Raw genomic sequence first — 22,075 nt, 5'->3', positions numbered from 1 at the left:
CAAATAAGTTGATTCTGGTCACTTATATATTTACCTATTTTATCACGTTTGTTTTGTCAATCACAGTAAGTGTCGAATTCTCTATCTGTTATAGATGTTAGCCTATTTTCTATCCCAGATCCATTGGTTAATTCTTTGGTGATGTCTTTTAGAAAACTGATCCCTTTACTCTATCTAATTATGCCCCTTGATTCCTGAAAGTCTTATGTCTACCTTGTCAGAATTTAACATAGCTAAGCACGCTTTCTTTTGGTTCATATTTTCATGGTCCATGTTTTCCTGTATTTAACTTTTCTATGTAGAGCAAATTTCTGTACAGAGCTAATAGTTGGGTTTTGCTTTTTAAATCAACTATAATAAATTCTATTTTAAAACTGGTATTACTATTTTTCTGTTAATTTCTGTTTTAATTTAGCATTTTATGATCACGTTTATTTCTCTATTAACTTATTGTTTAGTTCATCTTTTATGAATATTGTATTGGCCGTAAGATATACAGTAAGAGTTGTATATAATCAGATTCTAATTCAAATGATGTAAAACCTCTTCATTGGTTGTAGAGCTATTATAACTGTATTCTTCTAAACGCTCTTTCTCATCTGTTGTCTTAGTTTATTCTCAGTTTGCACTTATATGTGCTATAAAATATAATATGTGCATTTTTATCATTACTTTACATAGACATATATTAGAACAATTAAAAATATAAAAACTACATTTCAACTTCATTTTTTCATTCTTGACCACCTTTTTTATTTGGATAGGTTCATGTTTCGGATGTGTATCATATGGCTACTCACCCTGGCGGAAAATTTGCCAAAGCACCTACTGAAGGATGAATGCACTGGCAATAAATTTTCTCAGAATCAATTTGTCTTACAGGGTATTCATTTGACTTTCGCTTTAAATGAAAATTTTAATATATATAGAATTCCAGTTTGACTTTTATTTGTAGCTTATTTTCTTGTACTCATGTATTCATTATTTTTTTCCTGAAGATGGTCACACATTCCATTCTGCTGGGCCTTCATTATAGACATTTGTGTGTATCTATTCAGGGCTATATTTGCAATTTATGGATGCCACAATTATCAGAGTTGAAGTCAGCTTCTGCTGTCCACAGAGATTTCAAGTTCCTCCCATGATACTTGCTTTTGTGTCCCTGTTTGATCCTGGGTCTTTATATTTAGTTTTCCCCAGGGAGTCTGTCTATTTCAGCTGTGGAAAGTGCACCCTACTGACAGTTTAAATTGATGACTGTGTGGTGAAGGAGCTTGGACAAAACTGGACGTCCTCCAACCTTCTGACTGAGTCTCCTTCTTATGCAGGAGTAGTAAGCATAGTTCTGGGGAGTGGCCTTCCACATTGTCCTGTCCTTAACTTTTTCCCCAGGGCTGGAATGTCTTTTTTCAGACACAATTGTTTTTCACCAGTGTCCTCAGCTTTTTACCCACTATCCTTACCCTAAAGAGTAAGGATTTCTTTCCTGAGGAAAGAGATGGGAGGTGTTTCTGGATCAAGTTTCCTTGGTGTCCTCTGTTTCCTTTTGTTTCTGTTGACTTCACTACAGCTCGTACCACACAGGCTTTGGTGGATTTCCCCTGGAGGTAGCGGAGGTGTATCCAGGCATTCCACAGGAGCTGCTGTTCTTTTCCCCAGTCAACACCACAAGACACCAGATGAAGAAGTTGTCCGTGGATTTTTCAAGTTCTCTAGGAAAAGCTTGCAAGCACTAGGCCAATCTAACACCATTAGTACATGCATACTAAAAAAAAAGTCATTAAGTATTTCTAGGTTAGTCTGTTTCTATCTCAAATGCCATCCAGTGGCACCTGCTCTACATACACTGGCAGGTAGGTCCTGGTTCTCTTTGTAGGCTCCTATCTTGTCAGATTTCAGTTTTCTTGTTTGCTCGGTGAAATCAACTCAGATATGTTGAATGTTTTTTCTCTCTTTTATTTGTAGCTGTTCAGCTTTGTTGTTAATGAGGTCAGAATAAAATCACAGTTTTCTCATTTTTTTCACATTCCCACACTGAATAGCTGCTTTCTGTATAAAAGCCAGAAACTGAGAGAACACATCGAATATCCATTACAGGTGAATGTTAAACAATTTGAGATATGTTTGTGTACTGGAATAAAATGCTGCATTACAATCAAGTCATCACTCATTCACATAAAACAGGGCCACGTTCTCAAATAATGTAGGGACCTGAGTGCCCCTCCATCTACTGGCCTCTCCTGGGGCCCTAGCCTGGCCACACCTGCTTGCAGGGCAGTCTCGGGAGCCCTGGGATCCTGCACCAAAATTTCTGCCCTGGCAGACCATGCCTGATGGTGGAGAGCTCCAATCGGGTAGCCCTCATGTGCACACACCAGCTTACACACTTCCTCCAAATACTGTAGGTTCCCCCAGGCCCACGTAACTCCCCACATCACTTTGCAGGCACATGTCTGTATAGGTGGGTTTTGCTTTTCTTGTCCCACCATTGCGTGGAGTGCAGTCCCCTCCCCCCGACCCCAACCACCATGGCAGAGGGAGCTTTGGTGGGGAAAAAGCCAGGCCCGCTCCTGTCAGCGTCCCGCACTTGCACTAATTCTGCACAGAGAATAGCAGATCATCTCACACATTCAGAAATCACTCCTGCTTGCAGGGCATGAATACGGCACCTGGACCTGTGCCCACAAGTGTCTCAACCCTGAGCCAACACCTCCTCCAGTGTGACCTTGAACACAGTCACCAGCAGGGCCCCACACACCCACAGACGCAATGCCTCTGCCACTGTGGCAAGCACCTGCAGGGAGGCAGGCACCCAGACACCCACTAGCACTCTGCCGCAGCTGCCACACTTCCAGTCCCCCCAGGACAGTGGATTCCTAACCTTAAGGAGCTGGAGAACCAAGTCAGGGACTAGTATAAGTTCCCCCAGAATTAGAGCACACAGTCTAGGTGTTGGGAGCACTGGCCACTTAAATTTTTCCAGAAATGAAGCCAGTTGGCTGAATCCACCTTATACCACAATCAAACCCTCAAGGTCAACCAATAGGATAAAAGAAAACAAAAATGTATCCAAAGGTCAGCAACCTCAAAGATTGAAGGTGGATAAGTCCACAAAGGTGAGAAAGAACCAGTGCAAAAGTCCTAAAAACAAAAAGGACGCCCTCTTTCCTCCAAACAACTGCAGCACCTCTTCAACAGGGGTTCTGAATGGGGCTGAGATGGCTGAAATGACAGAAACAGAACTCAGAATATGGAGAGTGAAAATGTAGATGAATACAGCTATTTATGGAGAATACTGTAAATGTTCCTCAAAAAATAAAGAAACAAAATCTACTGTAGAATCCAGCAGTCTCACTACTGGCTATGTATCCAAAGGAAATGAAATCCACATGTCAAAGAGATATCTGCACTCCATGTTCATGTTCATTGCAGCGTTATTTAAAATAGTAAAGATATGGAAACATCCTAAATTCCCATGAATGGATGAATGAATAAAGAAAATGCATACAGACACAACAGAGTAATGTTCATCCTTAAATAAGAAGGAAATCCCACCTCTGTGACAGCATGCATGAATCTAGAGGATCTTATGCTAAGTGAAACAAGCCAGGAACAGAGGAAGAGTAATTCATGATTTCACTGTAGTATATTAAGCAGTAGACTTGCAGAGATAGAGTAGAATGTTGGTTATCAGGGGCTGGAGGTGTGGACTGGGAAAGGGAGATGTGGGTTAAAGCGTACAACGTTCCAGTTAGACAGGAGGTATAATTTATGCTTTTCTAATGCACAGCATGTCAACTACAGCTGATAAGGTAGTATATATTTCAAAATTACTTAAAAAAAAACATTAAAATATCCCCACTAAGAAATGATAAATTTGTGAGGTGATGAATATAAGCAGCTTCAGTTACCCATTTCATAATGTATACATGTATCATAACTAAACAACATATCTCATAAATATATGCAAAAATTATTTGTAATTTATAATAAAATAAGTTTCATATTTAAATAATTACATTAAGAAAATGAACAGAACCTTTCAGATTTCAAGAATATTATATATATATATCTTAAACTTGCAACAGAATATAGAAATAAGTTTTACGACTCAATAGAAAAGAATAGAATCAATAAAAACTGGCTAAAAGAAACAACAGCTGTATCATTATAGAAAATTCTGGAATAATCAGCCTTATAAAGATCCTCACTCTCTTAGAACTAGAGTTCCGTAGGACCTGCAATTCCTCCTGACCTGGGTGGGAGGCACAAGGAAGAACAGCTAACGGTGACTCAGTGAGTTTTATATCTGTGCGTACTTCTGTGCTCACTCAGCAGAAAGAAAAGAAGAAAAGAAAGAAAGAGAGAAAGAAAGAAAGAAAGAAAGAAAGAAAGAAAGGAAGGAAGAAAGAGAAAGAAAGAAAGAAAAAGAAGAAAGAAAGGAAAGAAAGAAAGAAAGAAGGAAAGAAGAAAGAAAGAAAGAAAGAAAGAAAGAAAGAAAGAAAGAAGAAAGAAAGAAAGAAAAAGAAGGAAGGGAGGGAGGGAGGGAAGGAAGGGACAGCAGAAGTCATTGTGGTGTGTGTGAAAGCACAATCCTTGGACTCCCCCACATCCGTCTCTACTCCAGTCCCATCAATGTCCAGCAAATACATTTTCTAAGATGAAGTATTTTAAACTTTCTAAATCCTGCTAGAAAACCCCTCAGCTCTTTCAATTTTGCTACATTCACTTGAATTATTGAATTAAATCTAGTTTTTGTGGGCCTATCAACACCATAAGCCAAAATAACACATGAAGAAATTGCATTGAGACACATGAAAAACTTCTGAAAGCTCCATAATTTCAGATCTGCATTCTTATTTCCCCAAAACTAAATCACTAAATGGAGACTCAGAACGAGTTGATCTTGTTCCTGAACGTGCACAGAGCCAAGGACATCCTGTCTGTCTGGAACAGCTCAGGTTTGTTCCTGTTTCTCCTGGAGGATATAACATCTTGAGTTAGGGAAAAACAGCCAGGGACATGCTGGGCTTTGTTCTTCTCTCCCCTGGAGGCAGGACGTCCTTCAGAGCTTTGTCCCAGTGGGTAACATGGCTGCTGAGGTGTACAACCCAGGTGGCCTTGTTTTGGTCACTTTTGCATGGTGAGCTTGCTTTGCACCATGGCCTACGATATGCGTGTGTAACTAATCTGTCTCCATCTTCAAAACGACATTATTCCACATCAAATCTAGTGCAGGTGCCTTACACAGAACATTCTCAATTACCTCCATCATTCATAAAACTGATGCCAGTAATTTCAAGTATACATACATCAGACTCATTTAACATATTATTCTCATTGTTTGAAACATAACTTTTAGATCAAATAAATTAACAATAATAAAAATATAAATTTTGAAGTCAGGTAATGTGATTTCTCTAGTTATGTTCTCTTTGCTCAGAATGGCTTGGGCTATTCTGCATCTTTTGCTTTTCTACATGTATTTTAGGATTTTTTTTAAATCTCTGTGAAGAATATCATTGTTGTTTTCATAGGGATTGTATTGAGTCTGTAGATTGCTTTAAGTATTATGGACATTTTAACAATATTGACTCTTTGAATTCATAAACATGGAATATTGTTCCATCTTGTGTCCTCTTTAATTTCTTTCATCAATGTTTTATAGATTTATTGTAGTTTTTTTTACTTTGTTCATTACACATTGTATGCTTGTACCAAAACATCACATATACCCAATAAATGGAAACATATATAACTATTATGTGCTTATAACAATTAAAAATTATGTATGTATATTGAATCTATTCAAAATCAGAAACTATTTCTTTTTACTATTTGTAAGGTCTTGTCTCTAGGCTATAAAAAGAACTTGTAAAACTCAACAGAAAGCATAATATAAATAGAATTCTAAAATGAGTGAAAATCTGAACAAACACCTCACCAAGAAAAAATGTTATCTGAAAATAAGAATATAGAAAATTGTTCAGTATCGATTGTCATAACTGATACTCATAATTACCAAATACAAAAGTAAACATGATGTATTTCAACAGAATTGATTCTCAAATATTTGTATACTCACACAGTGGAATACTATTCAGTCATAAAAACTTATGGGTTATTAATTCAGAAAACAACATTTTAACATTTTTTCTAAGTGAAGGAAGATGGACAAAATAGACTAAGTATTGTACAATTCCATTCATGAGACCTGCTAGATACAGTAAAATTAAAAGGATTAAAAAACAGGTTTGTGATAGGCAGGGCTTTTGGGGAAAGACAAGAGACTGACTTGGCAAAGCTCAGGGGATATTTTTAGGGTAAAACTGTGTGCCATTGTGATATGCCTAATTTCTTATTATATTTGTTTCAAGTTAATAGTGTATGTTTCAACCAACTCGGTGATTTTATATTTTCTATTTGCTGATAGAGACATGTTCATTTTTGTCAATCACTTTGCTAAATGTGGCTGAGAGGCTGTTGAAATGAACGCTGAGCAAATGTATTCACCAAATCTACAAGAGCAAATTATTTGCCAATTGCTGATTGAGTGGGGTCTATAATGTATATGAGATTGGGCGTGGGGATGTTATTGTGTGAGATCATGATGTTTAGACCATGACACTCTCTGGTGAGGGATCACTCATTCATTGCACATTTAATGAAAGGCAGGTAGGAGGAGCGGAAGGGGATGAGTCACACTCTTGACCACAGCCACAGGTGGCTGAAGGCAGAACTAATGTAACCCCCTCAGGTAGACCACTGCCCTTCAAAGGTGACCTTATCCTAGAGTTGACACACATCCTGGGACACCAAAAACAACTCCTTCTCTCCCCTTTCTCTGCACTTCAACTGGAAACAACTTTCTCACCGAGCACCTTGTATTAAGGAATGAGAGTTCCTGTTCCAGGTGTGAGGGCCCAGGTGCATCCACTTGATCCAGCACAAGAGCAAGAACAGCCTTCCAGAAAACGACATCACCTGAGGCATAACCAGCTCTCACCTGCTGCAGCTTCCTCTGAATAAAAAGGAAACTGTTGAAACCTCCTCATAAGTGTCCTGCTGTGCCATTCCCTTTGTCCCCACATGTTCAGTTGTGTCTGTCCAGATGCCACTTTTATGTAGGGAGATTAGGGTTCTGCTTCCAGTACCAGAACACACATGACCTCTTAGGGGACTTCAGGGTTTTGCTCACATATGTGACGATCTTAAAAGTCATTAGCTCCACTTCTACATCAAAAAACATCTGAACCAGAGGGGCACAGAGGCTCACACCTGTAATCCAACACTTTGGAAAGCCAAGGCAGAGGAATCACTTGAGGTCAGGAATTTGACCCCAGCCTGGTGAACATGGTGAAACCCCGTCTCTACTAAAAAATATATACAAAAATTAGCCAGGCGTGGTGGCACTAGCCTGTAATCCCAGCTACTTGAAAGGCTGAGGCAGGAGAATTGCTTGAACCCAGGAGGTGGAAATTGAAGTGAGCTGAGATCGCACCACTTCAGTCCAGCCTGGGCGACAGAGTGAGGCTCCATCTCAAAAAAAAAATTTTTATATATATATAGATATATGTATCTCTCTCCAAACCATCTAAATATCAAATATTTTTTAATCCATCTAAGAACTGAAATTGCTGAAAAAACTACTCTCTCCAAAAGCTGTAGAGACAGGCACATCCACAATCACAGCAGAGACTTGCTGACTTGGAAGAGAAGCTCCTGGAAACACGTTGGTGAGAAAATTTACCTGGTGATTACGCTGAATGTCTGGAGGGCAAGTGTGGACTACGGGGAGGGTGAGCGCTCCTAGTGGCTGTAGACCCCACACTTGTGTGGACTTGCCCTCCAGGGCCTTCAGGTTCTTGTGGAAGCAATTAAAATAGATTCCCTACAGCCACAAACTGGGGAGGAGTAATCACTGAGAAAAGATGCACAAAAAGACTTTTCTAGAAAGCTCATCCAAGGGAAGGTGTTCTCCAAAATCTTAGTTTATGTGGGGGAAGGAAATACTTCCATATTACAGACCCCTCCTCCTCAGCCTTCCTCTGTCATGCAAATGATAAAATTAGCCAAGAGGAGTCAGACTCAAGGCGGTAGCCCTGGGTGCAGCATCTGCGGAAGGGAGGAAAGAGAAAATCAGATGTATCACTGGAGACTCCTCATAAAGGTCACTGCTCAGGAGAAGAGGGCAACCAACCCAGGGAGAGTCAACTGTAAGAACATACCGTGCTCGCCTGCCCCACACATTACCTCCTCAACAGCATCATTAATGTGGATTAAAGAGGGCAGTGTGATTGCTTTAGATCTGTTTGAGAAAGAAAGTCACATACTGAGGCCTAGGGTCAGGGTCGGCGGCACTTCCCTGAGTAAGATACTACGAAGAAGGAAAAATTAGGGGCCCATAACTATGAAAATCAGCCACAGTGTGTGTATGTTTGTGTTTGTGTTTCTGTGTGTTTGAGTAGGAGTTATTGGAACAGTGGACGTGGAGTGAGCTTTAATCCACATCCATCTGCAGCTTCAGGTATTCTCAGATGCAGTATTCATCTGCAAGAGCCGAAACGAGAAAAGAGCCACCTCCAACCCCCACAGAGTTTTAGCCTCCCTTTGTTTCCACTGATCCAGTGCATCTAGACCTCCAGGAAAGGGACTCCCTGGTGATTTTAGTGATTCTTCTCTTGGAGCCACCCTGAAGAGGACATTGGGTTTCCAAAGGCCCATTCACTATTTCAAGAGGTGGTGTCATCAGCTCATGTTGTCACTGAAGGAGCATTCTGAGCCAGGGCACAGTCACTTCCTAGTGAGCTACAGAGGCTGAGAGAAAAATGCTCTGTGAAACCCAACAGGAAGCTCCCTGCAGTGCAAGGTCTGGGTGGCAGGGAGCGCTCAGGACTCGCCCAGCACAGGCTGCAGCCCTGGAGCAGGTGCACAGGAGGCTGGGGAGAGGTTCCTCCCAGGGGTTGATGTCTTCCTTTTCTTGAACAAACATGCTTTAATAAGTTAAATAAGAATTTAGTAAAGACTATTGATGTGTCTTTAAGTATACAGTTCTATTTGTAGGATTTATCTAACCTAACAAGTCAATGAGAATCACATTTAAAAGGAGAAATTTCTAGGATTTTCAGATATCTTAATAGTTAGGAGATGGAGAAAAGGGATGGTTTTATTAATTCAGTGCTTGCCAATCTTAGCAGAGACAGTGGTAAGACATGCAGAAAACAAAGCCCAGAAAAGTATGAAGGTGTCAAAGTGCCATTTAAGTATGGGTTCACTTGGAGGACCATGTTCTGTGGGAACTTCTTTTCAGCAGAGACAATCTATTTTAGCAGAGTTCTGGGCATACAAGGGGACACACATCATTAAACAAGGATTAGGACAGGGACTTCAGCGTCCCACTGTTGCATGGCCTATAAATAATGTGTGTTCTCTTTCTCATCTTGGATCAAATCTAGAGCTATTAAATAGTATCCCTCATGAATATGCAAATAACCTGAGATTTACTGAAGTAAATACAGATCTGTCCTTGCCCTGAGAGCATCACCCAACAACCACATCCGTCCTCTAGAGAATCCCCTGAGAGCTCAGCTCCTCACCATGGACTGGACCTGGAGGATCCTCTTCTTGGTGGCAGCAGCTACAGGTAAGAGTCTCCCTAGTCCCAGTGATGAGAAAGAGATTGAGTCCAGTCCAGGGAGATCTCATCCACTCCTGTGCCCTCTCCACAGGTGCCCACTCCCAGGTCCAGCTGGTGCAGTCTGGGGCTGAGGTGAAGAAACCTGGGACCTCAGTGAAGATCTCCTGCAAGGCTTCTGGTTACACCTTCACCAGCTACTATATGCACTGGGTGCGACAGGCCCCTGGACAGGGGCTTGAGTGGATTGGACGGATCAACCCTAACAGTGGTAACACAAACTACGCACAGAAGTTTCAGGGCAGAGTCGCCATGACCAGGGACACGTCCATCAGCACAGCCTACATGGAGCTGAGAAGCCTGAGATCTGAGGACACAGCCACCTATTACTGTGGAGAGACACAGTGTGAAAACCCACATCCTGAGAGTGTCAGAAACCCCAGGGAGGAGGCAGCTATGCTGGGGCTGAGAAATGAAAGGGATTATTATTTTTAATGTTTTTTACAGTATGTCATTAATAAATTGAAAAAAGTAACAAAGAAGTATATACTCTAATTATATGGGAACTTTGTTTTTTCAGTTTTTTGGTTTTTTTTTTTTTTTTTTTTTTGGTTTGTTTGTTTGTTTGTGACAGAGTCTCACTCTGCCACCCAGGCTGGAGTGTAACGGCACAATCTCAGCTCACTGCAACCTCCACCTCCCAGGTTCAAGCAATTCTCCTGCCTCAGCCTCCAGAGTAGTTGGGATTACAGGCACCCACCACCACGCCTGGCGAATTTTTGTATTTTTAGTAGAGACAGGGTTTCACCATGTTAGCTAGGCTGGTCTCGAACTGCTGATCTCAGGTGATCTACCCTCCTCAGCCTCCCAAAGTCCTGGGATTACAGGCATGAGCCACTGCGCCTGGCCCAATTATATGAGAATTATTTATATAATTATCACCCTATAAGCAAAATTCATGGAGGAGGAAAAGCTCTACTGAAGAAAGCTGATAGCAGCATTCCCATGAAAATATCTGTGTAGAAGTAAGTATTAAAATCAGTTGAATAGGCCAGGCATGGTGGCTCACGCCTATAATCCCAGCACTTTGGGAGACCGAGGCGGGTGGATCACAAGGTAAGGAGTTCAAGATCAGCCTGGCCAAGATGGTAAAACCCCTTCTCTACTAAAAATACAAAAAATTAACTGGGCGTGGTGGCGGGTGCCTGTAATTGCAGCTACTCGGGAGGCTGAGGCAGAGAATTTCTTGAACCCGGGAGGCGGAGATTGCAGTGAGCCGAGATCGCGCCACTGCACTCCAGCCTGGGCAACAGAGCGAAACTCTGTCTCAAAACAACAAAACAAAACAAAAAATCAGTTGAATAAAGTACCTTAGCGTCATCTGTTCAATTACCATATTTAACTCCAAAGAAATAATGAAAATATTTTCCAAAAAGGGAGTGCCATTTTATGTTCCCACCAACAGTGAATAAGACTTTCTTTTCTGGAGCCTTGTCAGTATTCACTAATGCTTTGCTGTGTAGCCGTTATAATATCATAGTAAATGAGTAGCAGTATTTCATGGTTGTTTAAATATACATATTCCTAATACAAAGTCTTGATGAACACTTTCTTATACATGGTTTTATGAGGTGTGTGTTCAGATCTATGTATACCAGAAAAGCCTGGCAGTGTTAATTTAAGCACACTGTGAGAATGACCCTATAGTTTAAGAAGAATGTATGTTCAGAGCTCTGAGCTAAGAAATCCAGGAGTTGTCAACCCAGAAGTTTATTCCTTGTCTGTGAAGGACATCTGAAGCCCTGGCCTATCCCTTGGAACACAGGATGTCCAGGTGATTGAGGCTCTTTGTTAAATCTGGAGGTTGCTAGGTAGAGGGTGCTAAGTGAAAATCATAATATAAACTACACGTTTTACAAATGGTAGTGGTTTTCCTGTGCAACACACTCTTCCTGGGCCACATTGTATGGAAGTCCTCAATACACCCTAGGTCTTGTTCATGGGCTCCAGGTCTCCTCTTTAGCCTTTTGGATGTGGTGCCACACCTATTACAGTCAATAGGGGTCTAGCATGACAACTGGTAGGCCCAGAACAAGGTCGAAGAAAATCCCACAAGTTCTTAGACAACGGTGTCAAGGAAGGGGAGACCTGTGGGGAAATCCCAGGAGGGCCATGCACATCTCTGTGGGCCCAACAGCTGCAATCTTTGATGGATGGGGCCCACTGCGAGTGTACAGGGATGTCTCCAAAATGCCAAAAGTTCTGGAGGACCTGTTGCCTGAGGTGGATGTGACAATGATGTGACAAAGTGACAGTCAAATGCCTGAGCTGTTGCAGCTGTTGGCCACTCCTGACTGCACTCTGAGCAACCACTGAGGCAGAGCTCTCTGCACAGGCTAGGGTGTGTCAGCCACAAGAACAGCTGTAAGTATAATGAGATGCCGCCTGTAGGGATAGGATAGCAAATTGGAGACCATTGTTTATTTGGTAGGCCATTTAAAGTGTTGCTGACTGCCACACCAATGCGTTAGGACTATTATGACTATGTCATCCTGGGAGCCTAAGTCCCGGTGTCCGATGTAGAACTCCAGTGGGAAGGAGATGAAGGTTAGGACGAGTCCATAAAGGTTCTTGCCCTGCAGCCCCTGCTTTGCTGTCTCACTTGGTGAACACAGGATGCGGGGTCAATGCAGACAAAGTCCAGGGTCCAAGCTTATCAGTCAAACACTTGGTGTCATCTGGTCACATAAGACTATAGTTATTCCATATTTCATTATAGGTAAGATAAGATGCAGATCTACTCATGTCCCACCACACCAAAGCAGTTGGAAACCTTCCAAGGCCTCCTGGGACATTGGCGATCCTTTATTCCCCATTTCAGCAAACCCCTTAGGCCCCCATGGCACTTAGTCAAGAAGGTGCCCCACTGCAACTGTTCCAAAAGGGAGGATGAGGCCTTTGAAGAAGCTAAAGTCACAGTGAAATGAATACAAACCTTGGGAGTTCTAGTGCAGGGACAGCCCTGTGAATTAGATGTAGTCAGTTACCCTGAGGGGTTTAGGTGGGGACTGTGTTAAAGGCAAGGACATAAGTGTGTGTCCCTAAGACCCTGGTCTCAAAGACAGAAGTAAGCTGAAGTGAGATATACTGCCTCGGAGTAACAACTGCACTACCTGTCATGCCTTACAAGTGGAGGATGTGACAGAGGGCCACTCCACATCCAGAACAACCGTTAGCAGGCTGGCTAAAGGATGCCTTCCAGACACAAAAGCCTTGGAATGCCAGGACACAGTCTGTAGCCAAATGCTACTTGTGGTGGTCACCACCAACATAAAAGTGGGCCAACGGTGCCAGCAGAAGTTAGCCCCACAGAACTTTCCCCCACCTAAGAGAAGGCAGTGCACCACAATGTGGGATTCCACCACTGTGGAATTGGGGGAGCTTAGAATTGGATTCAGACATAAGGGGAGAGAGTGGATCACAGGGTGGCTTCTCTATGGGACGGGGGTGGAGAGTATTATATTCTCTGGACTCAAGATGAGTAAAATGGCACCCATCACAAACCATCCAGCCCTATGATGGCACCTTTATGGTAAGTGGTTGCAGGCTCCAAGGGAGCCGGGTCCAATGAGGAAGATGCCCCCACAGCTCCTTCTCAATGGCAGACTATAGAAGAGTTGCAGGACATCTTCTGGGAGTTGGGATGAGGCATGCTAATTCTGCTGAGAATTATTGAAGTCCCAACAATGAATTGTTTACTGCAAAATAAAAGCTACAATTATGTATTCAGTGCCTACCGAATGGCATGGTGCACTGATTTCCACGTTAAGCCCCCTGGGAGGGCAGCCAACATTTCATGTGCCCCAGGTAGTTGCTGACTTAGGAGAAAAGAAGAAACTGAGTAAGCAAGGGATGCACCCTACTGTGATGAAAAACAATGGCACCAAAGAAAGAGAGACAGCCAAGGAGCCAGTCAGGGTGGCCAGACAACAAATGTGCTCTACCTGGCAACACCTACAAGTTCTCTGGGCCCATAGCAGCAATAGGTGGTTACGGAAGGGCCACGGAAGTCAGACAGGTTGAACTGGTGATACGACCTGGGGGACTGCCACTCAGACCCTGTTTAGTGTGCATAGCTTCCATCCTAGAACACATGAGAATGGATATCTTCTTAGGCGTGACCCTCCAAACAACTGCCAGGGAATTCCAACTGAGAGTTAAAGTGGTGACGCATGTGACCAGGCAGAAGGCAAACTGGATGCCGGTTGAGCTGCCAACCCGTGGGGAGTTCCACAGCTGGAGTAACACCACCTGCCCTGGGGCAGGGAAGATGATCCAATCATGAAGACTGTTAAGGAGTTAGCTCAGGTAGGCATTAGGAGGCCACTGCACAGTTCCTACAACAGACCTGCATGGCCCATGCAGAGGCCAGATGGGACATGGAGAATGACAGTAGATTACTGGGAGTTAAATAAGGTGGTCTCCCGAGTGAATGCAGCTGTTCCTAATATCTCCTCCAGTGTGACGAGAATAGGAGAGGTATTGGCCACATAGCATTTTGTTATCAGTTTAGTCAATACCTTCTTCAGCATTTCTGTTGCTCCAGAGTCAAGATCAATTTGCATTAACCTAAAAAGAACAATGGACTTTTACTGTCTTGTTCCAGGGATATTTACATAGCCCAACTCTCACGGCCTAGTGACCTCCAACCTCAGTCGATGGGCTGACCCAAAGGGGATACACGTTTTCCACTACATTGGCGTTATCGTGATAACTTCTGAGTCTTTTTTCAGCTTATAAATTGCAGCCCCTGTCTTGCTGTCTCACTTGCTGAACAGAGGATGGGAGGTTAATACAGACAAAATCCAGGGTCCAGGCTTATCAGTCAAATAGTTGGTGTCATCTGGTTGGATAAAACTAAAGTCATTCCATCTGCCATCATAGATAAAGTGCGGGCCTACCCGCCATCATAAAGTGCGGGCCTACCCACGTCCCACCACAACAAAGCAGCTGCAAGCTTTCAAGGCCTTCTGGAGCATCAGTGTCCTTTTATTCCTTTTATTTGACATCCCTGAAGGAGGCTGCTAGGGGACACTGTGTCCCTCCTAAATTCATGTGCTGAAGTCCCAACCCTTGGTCCTTCAGAATGAAATCGTACTTGGATTAGTGTCTTTTAAAGAGGTGAAAAAGTTAAAGTGAGGTTCCTGGAGTGGGGCCCTAATGCAATCTGACTGTTGTTATAAGAAGGGGAAGCAGGAGGGAGGGTGCACACGCCCCGAGGGACAGCCACGTTACCACAGAACAGCGAAAAGGTGCCGTCTGCACGCCAGGGAGCGAGACCTCAGAGGAAACCCACCCAGCTGGCAGCTTGATCTTAGGCTTTCATCCTCCATAACTGTGAGGAAATTGGTTTTGTATTGTAAGCCATCCGATCTGTGGTATTTTGTTATAAAAGTCCTACGAAATGAATGCAGTAGGTAATAGGAGAGCTTCTATACATTGAAAAAGTCGGATGGCCAGACAAACCTGGACACTCTTGTTCAGACCTGAGCAGGGTGATGGACCTGCTTTGGGACAGGAGAGGGGAAGAGATGAACCCAGACCCAGATCCAGCTGAGCCCATTCCTCAGCAGGCCGTCCCTGGGCCAGAGCTTGCACAGGTGTGAAAGAGCCTGTCTTGGTCTTCAGGGGCTCGTGGAGTTGGACAGAGAATGGTGTAAACTCTTGCTTACACAGAAGAACACATCATCGTTGTGCCCGTGTTTATGTGAATGGGATGTGTTTCTAGGGTGTGCTCGTCCCCAAAGAAGTATTAATCAGGTCTCTAGGGCTAGAAAGAGGTTGTGGCATTTGTGTGTATTAATAACTGTGGTCGGACAGTAAATTATGTTAAAATGCTTATGGGAAGGCACAATGGAAAGAAACACTTTGTTACAGAAGGAAAAAAAAAGGTAATTATTTAAATGAAATGCCTTTGAAGGTCACCGTGCCAAGAGGAGCCGATCACATGATAGTGCTGGGTTTCATGTTCAGGAGATCAGGAGGGTCCGTCTGCTGGCTTTTTTGATACCCTAGAAAGAGCTGAGAGTATAATCTATGAATGGAGGGGATGTGGAGAAAGGGGAGGCTAAATGTTTGGTGGGAATGGGGGGTCACTGTTGGAGCCATTAGGAAATATAGAAGCATGAATTATGCTGAAGCACAGAACAGTGTTCCTGGGGAATATTGTGTTGCTTTGGGAGCTGCTGAACATACAGGAGTTTCACTGTTCTTAGTTCTCAAATTCTTTAGACTCTCTTGAAAGCCCAATTTTAAATATTGGGAATATAGGTAAGACACATTCACGATTAAAAATTCTTAAGTGAAGATGTAGGAAGAAATTTAAAGTAATCAATTTAGGTTATGAAAATTTAGTTATGGTGAACTGTGATGTCCGTTTCTCACATGGAATAATGGAATATAAGTAATTACTCATCTCAGAGGCTCATTTTTCCATAGCCATCAATTACAAAACTGCTGGATAATTTCCTGAATTGTCCACCCTAGAAGTTGACCTCACATTTCCTCAGTAAGAAACCGCTAGTCCGGTTGATCCAGCCTCGTTCTTCCCATCAGGGATTTTGTGTTTCTGTGCACACGTGGCACAATCCTGGTCAGGGTGGCAGAGGGAAGGAACTGAAGAGGGTATTGTCAGACCATTCTTCAGAGGAGGAGTGGAGAAGAATTGTGTCCCATTTACCAGTCGGCTGTGTATCGGCATATGGTCTCGGGAATGCTGCCAGCCTATCCAGGCATCATGAAGTTTATTTAGGGGATGAAGGCAGCATGCTGGGTGTCCAGTGCTGACAGCCAAGAGAATCAACTGCCTGGTGCATGTTGCTTTTGTGAAACCAAGCCCCGGGCCACTTGCATTCTTCTGTGTTAGATTATCTGGTGAAGTTTTTTCTTCATTTCTGCTGAAATTGCCACATATAATTACCTAGAGGCATTACAATAAACTGATTGAAAGTTAACTGACCTCCTGGTGAGGTTAAAATGAGTGTCAGGTACATAGTGAGACAGACCGGAGACATGGGTGCATAGCAAGCTTGTGTTCACCATGGTTGTACCTTAATTAGGGAAACTTCTGTACTTTCCTTAGATGTTCAGGCACTCCATTGAGGACCCTGACATAACATTATTTATTGACTGACCATAGCTCAAAATATAGAACTGGATATTACCAAGGAGAATATACTGTTACTACTTTATCTTTATCTTAAAATATACTCTTCCATCTGAGGTGAAAATTAATCCAGACGGTAGAACTTACTGCAGTTACTACAGCATTTTAGCAAATCAAAAGCCACAGAACAAACATATGGACAGATGGCAGGTATGTTTTTGGAATCGTAAACAACTTTGTGATGATTTTAAAACCAAAGCATGTCTCATGATGGCTGGAAACCTCTAAAAATGAAACAACACACTGAGGATCTTTGAGAAGTACTCTGACATCCTAGCGAGCTGGCTGATACAGAGGCTGAGCTCCATGTAGAAAGCCAAAGGAATTTCTGCAGGACACCTTCATGCCAAGCATAGCCATAACCTGGGTCCCAGCCCTTTTCACATGCTCAACAGTTAGATCTTGGGAGGGAATCAAAGAAGCCATTGTAAAATATCAAAATTTAAACCCCGATTTTGAATTTAAAAAGTGTTAAAATATGGTTGTGGCCTACACTCAGAAAATCTGTGTCCTTCAGATGGTTTCTTGGTGGCACCAGATGGTTTCAAGTGGCTATTCGTTAAGTTTCTCCATGAAACTACCAGATACAGAATAGATAAATTGTCACTGTCTTAAATCAACCCTTGGGAAAGGAAAACTGTGTAAAGACAGCAGAGAGGAAACATTGATCAAGGGAAAAACAATCTCCAGAAACTGTTGTTAAAGAAACAGAGGCCCTCTTTCTAGCCAGCGCCGAGCGACGGGCATCTCTCGGGACAACTGGCACAAGTGCCGCAAAACCGGGTGCAAGAGAAAGGCCTACCACAAGAAGCGGAAGTATGATTTGGGGCGCCCAGCTGCCAACACCAAGAATGGCCCCCACCGCATCCACACAGTCCATGTGCGGGGAGGTAACAAGAAATACTGTGCCCTGAGGCTGGACGTGGGGAATTTCTCCTGGGGCTCAGAATGTTGTGCTCGTAAAACAAGGATCATCGATGTTGTCTACAATGCATCTAATAACGAGCTGGTTCGTACCAAGACCCTGGTGAAGAATTGCATGTGCTCATTGACAGCACACCGTACCGACAGTGGTACGAGTCCCACTATGCGCTGCCCCTGGGCTGCAAGAAGGGAGCCAAGCTGACTCCTGAGGAAGAAGAGATTTTAAACAAAAAATGATCTAAAAAAATTCAGAAGAAATATGATGAAAGGAAAAAGAATGCCAAAATCAGCAGTCTCCTGGAGGAGCAGTTCCAACAGGGCAAGCTTCTTGCGTGCATCGCTTCAAGGCCGGGACAGTGTGGCCAAGCAGATGGCTATGGGCTAGAGGGCAAAGAGTTGGAGTTCTAGCTTAGGAAAATCAAGGCCCGGAAAGGCAAATAAATCCTCGTTTTGTTTTCACCCATGTAATAAAGGTGTTTATCGTTTTGTTCAAAAAAAAAAAAAAAAGAAAAAAAGAAACAGAGGCATCACGCTTACTAGAAAAACATATCCTATTTCATATATTATGGGGGTATGACGTGATGTTTTGACATATGCGGGCATAGTGAAATTATTAAATCAAATAAATAAACATGTCCATCACCTCACATACTTATTTTTTATGGTATAAACTTGTAAAATCTACTCTCTTATCAGTTTTCAAGTATATAGTACATTAGTATCATGGAACGCACCATGCTGTGCAATAGATCTTCAAATGAATTCCTTCTGTCTAACCAAAACTCTGTACCCTTTCACCAGCGCCTCAGCTTTCACATGCCCCTGACGCCAGCCCCTGGTAGGCGCCATTCTTCTCTCTACTCCTCTGAGTTCAACATTTTTGGATTGCATGTGTCAGTGAGATCATGGAGTAATTTTTTACACCTGGCTTATTTCACTCAACATAAAGAGTCAAATGCTCAACATCACTAATCATCAGGGAAATGCAAATTAAAACCACGATGAGATATCACCTCACACATGTTACAATGGCTTCGTCTCAGTCTGTCTTTCTGTTACTATAACCGAATACCAGAGACTGGGCAATTTCTAAAGAAAAGGAATTTATACTTTATGGTGCTTGAGTCAGAGAAGTCTAATATCAAGGCACTGGCATCTCACAAGGGCCTTCTCACTGCGTCATCTCACAGCAGAGGTGGATGAGCAAGAGACCATTTGTCCACAAGAGAAAGGAAACCATCTTTTATTAGAAATTCACTCCTGTAATAACTAACCCACTCCAATGATAGTGGCATTAATCCATTCATGAGGACAGAGCCTTCATGACCTAATCACATAGTAAAGTCCCACTTCTCAACACTGTAGCATTACAGATTTTTTCCAAATCCTAAACTTTGGGAGACACATTTAAACCATAGCATTCCATTCCTAATATCAAAATTTATGTCCTTATCACAATACAAACTACATTCATTCCATCCCAATTGTCTCCAAAGTCTTATCCAGCATCAGTGCAAAAGTCTGAAGTCCAAAGTCTCATCTAAATCAGATATGAGTGTGACTCAAAGCACAATTTAGCCTGATATAAATTGTTTCTACCTGTGAGCCTATAAAGTCAAAACAAGTTATCTACTTTCAAATACAGTGAACAATGGGGCAGGTATGGGACAGAAATTCCCATTCCAAAGCTCAGAGATAGGCAAGGAGAAGGGGTGCCTAGTTCAAAACCCAACAGGGAACAACATTAAATCTTACAGCTGGAAAATCATCCTCTTTGATGGCATCTTGTGCACACTGGGGAGGGGGATGGGCCCCAAGGCCTCCGGCAGTCTTGCCTCTATGGATTTTCTGGGTTCAGTCCACTCAGCCACTCTCACAGGTGGGACTGTCAGGCCTCTAGCTCTCCTAGGCTGACTGGATACCCTTTGTGGTGCCTCCAAACCCACAGTTCTGCTTGGCATTGTGCTAAGGGCCCAGTGTGGTGACTCCATCTCTGCCCGAGACCTTAGGCTGTCCAACAACTCACTGCCCGAGACCTTAGGCTGTCCACAGCATTCTTTGAAATCTAGGTGGAGAAAGCCATGCCCTCGTGGTTCTTGTATTCTGCACACCTGCAGAATTAGCAACACATGGGTGCCATGGAAGTTGATGACTTGTACCATTAAAGTGATGGCTGGAGCCACACCTAGGTCCTCCTGAGCCACAGCATGGGCAGCCAAGGAGTGCTGTGTCTGGACACAGGGAACAGAGTCCTGAAGTGCCTGCTAGAAGTGAGGCCTTAGATTTGCTTCAAATTTCTTCCACCATATATCCTCGTTCATGGCTCTGCACTTCCATTTTACAGAAAGACCTAGGGATGAGCACAACTCAGCCACGTTCTTTGCCACTTTATGGCAAGGATGGCCTTTGCTCCATTTTCTGATGAGCTATTCTTCTTTTTCTCCTGAGACCTCATCAGAACGGCCTTTATTGTCCACAGTTCTACCAACATTCTAATGGTCATCACTTGAATAATCTCTAAGAAGTTTCAGAATTTCCTCACAGCTCTCTTCTTCTGAGTCCTCAAAAGAATACCCCTAGTGTTCTAGTCATGGCAATCTAGACTTTTTATAACCTGATCCTCCAAATTATTCCAGTCTCTGTGCATTACTACTTCCACTTCTACATTTTGGGATATTTGTTATCGCAACAGCCCCACCTCTTGATACTGATTTTTCGTCTTAGTCCACTTTGTGGTGCAATGAGTGAATACCACACACTGGCTAATGTATAAGGAAAAGAAATTTATTTTCTCACAGCTCTAGAGGGTGGGAAGTCAATATCAAGGTGTTAGCATCTGGCAAGAGCCTTCTTGCTGTGATGCCCATGTGGAAGGCAGGAGAGCATGTGCAAAGGATGGAAAGGGGGCTAAACTCATTTTGTAATGAGGAACCTAGGCCTGTAGTAACTAATCTGCTACCACAATAAGTAAGCTACTCTGACGATAACAGCATTAATTGCTTTATGAGGGCAGAGCCCTCATGGCCTAATCATTTCTTAACATTCCCACCTCTGGACACTATGGAATTTGGGATTAAGTTTCCAATACACACTCCTTCTAAACAGCAGGGGCTTTTTAATAGATTTACCACCCAAGGCTGCAGGAGGCTCTGAAGTAGTGTCCTGAGGGTGGCTGTCCTTTGTGAGAATGAAGAGAAGTGAACTGACTCATGGAGACACAAGTAGATGAAGTAAAGGGACTCATTGCTTCATTACATGGATGGTGAGGGCGATTGAAGGCATTAACGGATTAAAGATGGTGGCAAAACCATCTGAGGTGGAGACCACGGGGACCCCATCAGAAATGGAGGACATGTCCCAATAAATGGTGCTTCATTTCCCTGCAAAGCAGATGAAAGCAAAGAACAAAACACAACGCCATAGTGTACACTGAGCAGTGGATTGAGAGAAGAGTTTCCTAAGGCGTAACTGACAGAGTGGAGAAGACACACGAATCTTTGCATGATGCTAACATTTGGACTGTGGCTTCATTATTTCCTATTAATATTTTACTGAAATATCGCTAGAAGGAGACTGAAAATGAAGTGTGAAAAGTTAAATGGGATTTCTGCTCTAAGTCCTTTTCGGATGAGAGGAACTAGGGAATTCCAGGGAAGAAACAATAACAGCTGCTGAGCAAGGCTTTTGCAGGGCAGGACAAGGAATCCCCACAGAGTAAACGGAAACCTCAGCTTCTCTTTGCATCTGCTCCTGAGCCAGGTCCTGAGCGACCCCTGTAGGTCCTGAGCGCTCCCCGTAGGTTCTGAGTATCCCGTGGTTGCTGGGCGCCCTCTGGTGGTGTCTGAGCCCCTCTGGTGGTTTCTCAGCAACCCCCTTGTGTCTGATCCTTGCTGGTGGTGTCTGAACGCCCCTGCTAGTGTCTGAGCCCCCTGGTGGTGTCTGAGCCCCCCTCGTAGTGTCTGAGCCACCCTATTAGTGTCTGAGGACCCCGATGGTGCCTGAGCCCCTAATTAGTGTCTGAGTCACCCTATTAGTGTCCGAGCCCCCCTGGTGGTGTCTGAGCACAGGTGAGCTCTTCTGAAGGAAGGGTCTACATGGCGACAGGTGTGCTTGTCTCAGGGAAGGTTCCACATGGAGACAGATGTGCTTGTCCCAAGGAAGGGTCCACATGGGGACAGGTGAGCTCGTCTGAGGGAAGGGTCCATGTGGGGACAGGTGTGCTTGCCTGAAGGTTCCACATGGAGACAGGTGTGCTTGTCTCAGGGAAGGGTCCACGTGGGGACAGGTGAGCT

The 22,075-nt window shown here is 43.3% G+C and overlaps 1 pseudogene and 2 gene segments (V, D, J or C); all 3 read left to right on the top strand.

Moving 5' to 3' along the window:
• The window catches only part of LOC129012387 (immunoglobulin heavy constant mu-like), a 227,694-nt gene that overhangs the window by 56,277 nt on the left and 149,342 nt on the right, over positions 1-22,075 (top strand).
• Positions 9,536-10,172, top strand: LOC129013252 (immunoglobulin heavy variable 1-2-like). The segment is given in 2 exon segments: positions 9,536-9,643; positions 9,729-10,172. Coding segments are annotated over 2 exon segments (447 nt in total).
• Positions 11,807-18,224, top strand: LOC129012388 (small ribosomal subunit protein eS8-like; annotated as a pseudogene).

This window comes from Pongo pygmaeus, chromosome 15 (genome assembly GCF_028885625.2).
Source record: "Pongo pygmaeus isolate AG05252 chromosome 15, NHGRI_mPonPyg2-v2.0_pri, whole genome shotgun sequence".
NCBI classification, from domain to species: domain Eukaryota; kingdom Metazoa; phylum Chordata; class Mammalia; order Primates; family Hominidae; genus Pongo; species Pongo pygmaeus.
This window is presented reverse-complemented; position numbering and strand designations above follow the sequence as displayed.